The sequence below is a fragment of the Cardiocondyla obscurior genome, linkage group LG29 (assembly GCF_019399895.1).
Source record: "Cardiocondyla obscurior isolate alpha-2009 linkage group LG29, Cobs3.1, whole genome shotgun sequence".
NCBI lineage: Eukaryota > Metazoa > Arthropoda > Insecta > Hymenoptera > Formicidae > Cardiocondyla > Cardiocondyla obscurior.
The window spans coordinates 988,823-995,644 of NC_091892.1; the positions used below are offsets into that span (position 1 = coordinate 988,823).

General features: G+C 41.1%; 1 protein-coding gene across 1 annotated transcript; it reads right to left on the reverse strand.

Annotated features, from left to right (window-relative positions):
- Nucleotides 1–1,946: 1,946 nt before the first annotated feature.
- LOC139112547 (nuclear receptor subfamily 2 group E member 1) lies at nt 1,947–5,547 on the reverse strand. The gene is made up of 7 exons (XM_070673619.1): nt 5,411–5,547; nt 5,108–5,223; nt 3,622–3,807; nt 3,423–3,536; nt 3,151–3,317; nt 2,700–2,946; nt 1,947–2,575 (listed from the first exon to the last, which is right to left on the reverse strand). Exons 1-7 carry the CDS (start codon nt 5,539–5,541, stop codon nt 2,346–2,348), a joined length of 1,191 nt encoding a protein of 396 aa, XP_070529720.1. The 5' UTR covers nt 5,542–5,547; the 3' UTR covers nt 1,947–2,345.
- Nucleotides 5,548–6,822: the final 1,275 nt, after the last annotated feature.

Consider the following 6,822-nt stretch of genomic DNA (forward strand, 5'->3'; position numbering starts at 1 on the left):
TTTTTGAATAAAAATAATATTCTCGTGAGACGTTTTGAGATATTTAAAAAAAATTGTTGCGCACACTGCCAGTTTGAATGTACTTCCTTCGACATTGTTGGTCAAGAAATATCTCGCGCCATCGCTCGGTCGGGTGTTTCCGTTCACTTCCAGCTACTGCTTGCTATCCAATAATCTTAACTGTCCACGAATGGTTACACGCGAACGTAAATCGCGTGACGCGCGATCGGAAATATTGAGCTGACGGGATAGCGCGAATGTAAGCCTCGAAGATCCATCCGTCACGAAATGCTCCCATCGATTAATTAAACGTCCACTCCGAAAATCCTTCCATCGCATATGTATGTACACGAGGATAGAACGCATCTACACGCACGCACGCACACGTAGACACGCGCAGCTTCTTCGTACGAAAACCTTTAGTAGAGTTTTTCCACTTTTCCGCTCTTTTCCTTCCGTTCCGAAACTCCGTTCTACTGTCTCCCTTGCCACCTTCATCTCAATCCAGGCGCGAGAATAAGAAAAGACTTAGCGCACAACCACATTCGCCGCCGTAAACGACTTTTTTTTTCCACTTTGTTAGCGGGCAGTTCTTTCTTTCGGGAATGCATTCACGAGGACAAGGAAATAATGAGAAATCGATGTGTACCGAGTTTACGTGTAACGTTCAATTGAGGATTGTATGTAATTGTATATATATAAGTACAATGCAGTTCGTGAGTTAAGATACATTCTCCTTTTTCTACCATGAGAGAAAAATAAATTATTCTAGTTAATAAAAAAAAAAAAAAATAAAGCCGTGTATGGATGTCGCTTCCCTTCACATTTTTCCACGTTAATTATATTAATGGTCGGATTAATTATCTTTTACAAAATTGTTTTTTTTTCTACTCGAGATAAAAACTTTCAACTGAAATGCCAGATGTAAAATAAATTGCGGAAAATGTGCTTCTACAATATTTAAAAAAAAATCTTTTTCACGATTAAAAAAAAAATAATACTTATTTTTCGCGATTTATATTTTTTAATGTATTAATTTTTATCGTTAAAAATTTTTTTTCTTTAGCTCAACAGCGTGAAGAAGAAAAAGTGCATCGTCAAAAAAAAAAAATAATAATCTTAAGGTAAAAGAAAGTGTACGATTTTTCCTAAAGGACTTTATTCTAATTTTAATTATACTACGTAGAACAACTATTAATTGGCATCAACGAACAATTAAATAATTTAAGTCGCTGTAGCGCAAAAAAAATTAATACTATACAGAGATTAATGTTCTATTATAATGTTAACGAAAATAACACTAGCAATGACGATTATTTTCAGATACATCTAACCAGTGGCACGAAGAACGGAATGAATGAGACTATTAATCAACCAAGTTACGCTAATTACGCGTTTAGTGCCGCTTTGACATGCGTTAAATCTACCTAATTTATGATGCGCGACAGTTATTAGTAAAGTTATTTATGCCTAGGATAGGTTTGTACATATGTATTCACTTAGTGCATTAATATTACATTGCGCGAAGCCCATTTATATGTAATGTATATATGCATATAATACCACATACACACACGGAAAGAATTGACGCGATTGACGACGGCGTCATAATTTTCACCTAACGCGAATTCAATATTATCAGAGACGAAAATGTCACTGCGTTGCGAAATCTTTTTTTGCCTTTCACTACGCGCCGTCTCTATATCACCGTTCAGCGCGTTTTATCGGCACGATCAATACAACGTATCATAATTTGATAAGCTAGCTGGCGATAGAAATTATCTCTGCCGTTTGCCGCTTATTTACCCACTCGTAATCGCCTACTAGAATAATTTATTTAAGAATATCTGAACATTGATAATCACTTTTAATTACATCCCCCTTCTCAAAATGTAATTGCAACTATAAAGTAATACGTGAAATAAGAAACGTTCAGTGGTAGTTTAGTAAAGTCGAATAAAAATTATTTAAGAGAGAACAAAGAAATCTATCTACTGGGCTAAAGTCGATATCTTGAGATTCAAGTGATCGTAATCGACGAGATAGTCAGACATAAAATCTTAAACTATTCTGTCTTTTTTTTTTCTTTCTTTTTTTTTTAATAATTTAATTATTTTTCAGAAAAGTAAGTAGAATAGTTTAGAGGCCATTGTTCAAAGTAAACTGACTTCACGTAAAGCACACGTTTCTTCCATGGACAATTAACATGTGACGCGAAAGTACATTTCGATTTTATCTCGGCGTGATCACCCCTCGGTCTGAATTTCGGTATCGCCGGCGAAGGGACGTCGGTAAAACGTGCACAAGTACCCCAGGAGCAACCAAGGGCGCATTTGTGCCAGCAGTTAGGTAGGCCTAAGGGCACCGACCATGTCGCCCAGCAGTCGTTCCACGCTGACGTCGCCGACCGTCGGCTTGAACAGTAGCTCGTGAAGGGTGGCACGGCAGAGTGCACGCGCCGGTGGTAAAAGCAACAGCAATCGACCTACCCTTCGCGCATCCCTTTCGCAGAACACCGCCACTGTCTGCTCCTGCAACGCCGCCACTCGCCCCGGCTCGCAGAGATTTCGCGACTCTAGAATTAAATAAAATTATAAAGAAAATTTATAATCGACGAAAGACGAAAAATAATCCGAGGGTAATTGATCATGAAATACGAGAGCGAGAGGAATTGGGAGGCTTTAATTTTATTCGCTCACCCGCCTTGAAGAGGACTATGGCCTTCAAGCACGCGTACTCGGAGTGATCCACCCTCAACGCGGCGCACTTTGCCAAGAGTTCCCTCAGCCTTCTCGCTTTGTCGAGAAGTACCTCCCTTCGCTCTATCGGCAGGTCCACGGGCACCAGGGTGGTTTCATCCACGGGAAAGTTCCACTGAGCGGCTGTCAGCACGAACAACTCGCTCCACGATTCTTCCAAAAGGATAGTTTGATCTCTATAAGGAAGCTTGATAAAAAAAAATGATCACGTTATTATTTAATTATTTTTTATTTATTTATTCATTTTTTTTTTAACTAAAGAAGTGATTTTTAAATTTAAATTTGCCCATTTTATTTTATTCACATTTTTATCTGATTTTGCTTTACGTTTACGAAAAGAAAAAATTGCTCGGGAAGAATTTAATAAAGGTTTCGATTACAATTAACTTACTTGCAGGAAGGAGTGTATACTTCGCGCCCATCGTACGGCGAAGAAAAGCAATTTCGCCGCAAACTCGTAGATATTTTCGGTCGGCAGAAGAGACAAGCCTTGCATGGCGTAGTCCGATGAGACGGAAGTGATTACCGGGGCCGCCAAGCGAGTGCTCACTAGTTCCTCTGCACGTAAATTAGAAATGCTAATTTCTCTGACGAGATCACCGTTTTGAGGATCGAAATAAAAATTCCAAATTTATTTATTACGGAATAAATATTAATTTATACCTTTTGAGTCGATTCTGACGTCGACGGTAGCCGCCTCCTCGGAGCTGGTCACTTCGTCTTCCTTGGCAGTAGTCATGGACAAAGATTCGGGAGACGGTCGCGGCAAAAAATGAGCTGTCGCGATAACATATGTATATATAATATTTTATCGCGGTAAGAACAAATGTAAGCTTACAATTATCCTTTTTACGTTGCTTACCGACGGAAGGGGTGAACGCTGGTACCGTGGGCTTGAAGGGGAACAATGCGGGATACAGAAGAGGATGATAGGTGCTGCTTGCGGGATGGTAGACGTTAGGGATGCCCGTGTAAAGTCCCGAAGTGGTCCTTCTCGCCGCCGCAACGAGAGAAGACGTGCTTCTCGGTGCTCTCTCGTGCTGTACAGCTAAAAAACGACATCGTTAAAATCCCATCTAGTCGTCAAAAATTTATATTTATACAAAGTCATACTAATAAAAATTCTTTTTTAATTTAATTTAATAAATAATATGCACAGTAACAAAAAAAAAAAAATAATGTGCACATTAAGTTCTTCTTTAAATATCTGGTAAAATAATATGTCATCTTTATATCAATTGTAATTAATTGACAAATTAATTGAGACAATTATTATAACTTTATACAGCAGTAGTGTGTTCGTTTTCGCACGGGGGAAGGAAAAGAGAGACGCGAGGAGTGCAGTGGCCCTTTGATGGCACCTCTCGCTTCTCTCTCTCTCTCTCTCTATTCTCGCTAATTGATATCTCAGCAATCAAGTGTTTGGATTATCGCTCGACGCATAAGGGGGTCGGAGGTGTTTACAAAAGCTGTGAACGCCAGGCTGCTTCTGACACCGCCTCGCCACCGGGTCCTACCGCTCGGTAAGCAGTGGTGTAGAGTTTCATATCGATGTGTGGGATACGAGATGGCAAAGTGTGGACACATCGCTTTTTCCAAGCAGCCTCCCTTCCGCCGCGCCGGCCGAAGCGTCACCGTCGCGCATTGTAATGCTCGAGTCGGTAGCACTTTGCGGATGTATTCCATTCTATGGAGCGCATCTAAAAGCTCCGCGTTGTATTAAAGCGCGGCTCGCGCGTATCAATATAGAATATAGAGCTCATCCCGCGCGTAAAGCGAAATCAGCAGCTTCTTATCCCCAACGTCTACGTGAATAATATAATTTCTTGCCGTCGGTCACTTTATTTTGCTAATTATAGACGAGTTTGAGTTCGTTTGAAAAGTAGCTCGGTAAATCGTTCGCAAGTTCGTTTCGAAGCTAACGCGAGGAGACTCGCGATGCTCTCACGGAGCAATCGAACACTGTGACTTCCGTTAAAACTCGATTTCGAGTCTGTCAGGTTCCGGGGTGGTCTGCGACTGTCAGGAAGCAGAACATACATTGCTTGCCTAACCATATTCCGCTGGATATTTCTGTGGAAGCATATCGAAGTCGCTTTGGCAATCGGAAAATACCACGTACATTTTATTTTTTTATTTTTATTGCTTTCTTTTTTTTTTTTAAAGTAATACGAATTAATATACATTATTTTTAGAATGAAGTATATTCGGGCATCAATGGTCAAGCGCTCGAAATATTAAAAATCCAGGGGTATTACAGAACGGAGATGTTAAATGCGTTGGTGCAGATGATCTCTATAACTGCGAATACAAAGAATCGATATCTCTCAATGGTCGGTAGAACGTACCATCCCGTTTCATGTTGACCTGGAGACACTTCGTGAAACGGCAAGCCTGGCACTGGTTGCGCCTCGAGACATCCACGATGCACCGTCCGTTCTCTTTGCATACGTAGTCCAAATTCCTGTGCACATGCAGTTTGAAAGTTTGCAAATTTTTCTTTCCCTTCGCCCTGCGAGATCTTACGGGACGGAAAGAGCAACGTGGGGCAATTACAACGAAAATAAACGGCAATGCGCTTGATAAATCCGCGGAGATACTAAGGTCTCTTACAAATTTCGCTAATAATCAGGCAAAAGGAAAATAATTACCTCGCGTACCTGCGGATAGACCGCTTGAAGAAACCTCGACATCCGTCGCAGCTCGGTACACCGTAATGTTTCCCGGAGGCCTTGTCCCCGCAGACTTTACACAGCGTTTCCCCGCGTCCGTTCTCCTCCATTATCCGACGTACCTGTTTGCAAGAAATTCGATTTCGTAGAAGACATAGACTCGCACGTATAGCCACTTGCGTTAACAACTAACGAGAGGACTCGGTAAAGGGATATATATAATATTTTAAATTAAATTAAATAATTAAATAGTAATAAATTGTATTTCGTAGGTGGCGGAATTGAAACGCGCAAGAGGGCTTTTTCTCGAGGTATATTTCTCCTCATGATTTGCGAAGGGCCGAAGAGGATCGCTGAAATCGTGAGACAGAGTCAGAGGGTGACGAATACCTCGCGCTGAAATGCCAGGGCGAGGTACTCGGAGACTCGAGACTCTCCGCAACGCGACTTTACATGACGATAGTACGTCGCAGGCAACATCACTCACTGACTCAACTACGAGGGTATTCTCTACATTATGCATGCGTCACACGACGGGAAATGCATGCGCGAAAGAGACCCAGCGCTTCTCCTCATTACCCGCCTTAGGATTTCCTACTCTGCAAATGCGGTATCGTTATAGCTGCACTTTGAACTTCTCCGAGGGAGCGAGGAAATACGCGCCACTTTGCATACCGCACGATGTAATGCGATAGCGAGGATCGCTAAACATCGTCCGCGACGTCGATGATTCCGTCGTAGCTCTCTCTCTCGATTATCGATGCGGCCAACATCACCGATGAAGGACTGACGATGTCGCGCGATCGATCATCGCGCCGGCTGTCTCCGCTTTTAATAAGCGATCTTCGTTTCCTATTTAAATCAACACCGGCTGTCAAGTCGGAGATTTTTCCTATTTAAAAAAAGTAGATGCGTTACGCATAATCCCAGATTTGAGGTTCGATTTAATTTGCAACTGGAATCTTTTAAAAAATACGTAAAAAAAAAAAAAAACGTGAAGCGTGCGCAACTGCGTTACTTACTTGTAACGCAGCACGTTTAATTTTCGTCATTTTTACTAACAAAATATAACTTTTTTGTTTCAGATGAAAATCCAGAGGAAGACTCGTCGAAGGAACACCAGCCTGACATCCCCGTTGAAGTGCTGAGAGGAGGAGGTGGACCTAGGAAAGGCATCGAGCATCGGCGGAGCAACTTATAGGTAAGCATAAATTTTTTTTAATTAAATCTTTATAAAAAAAAAAATTTTTACCTTTTTTTTTATTAATCTTATTAATTTACTGGCACGTCTACATTAATATTTTCCTTTTTATGTTACAGTCACCGGCAGAATTCTACAACTCCGCTGAAGCTCATGCAGATTGGTAAGTCGCATGACTTTTTTTTCATAA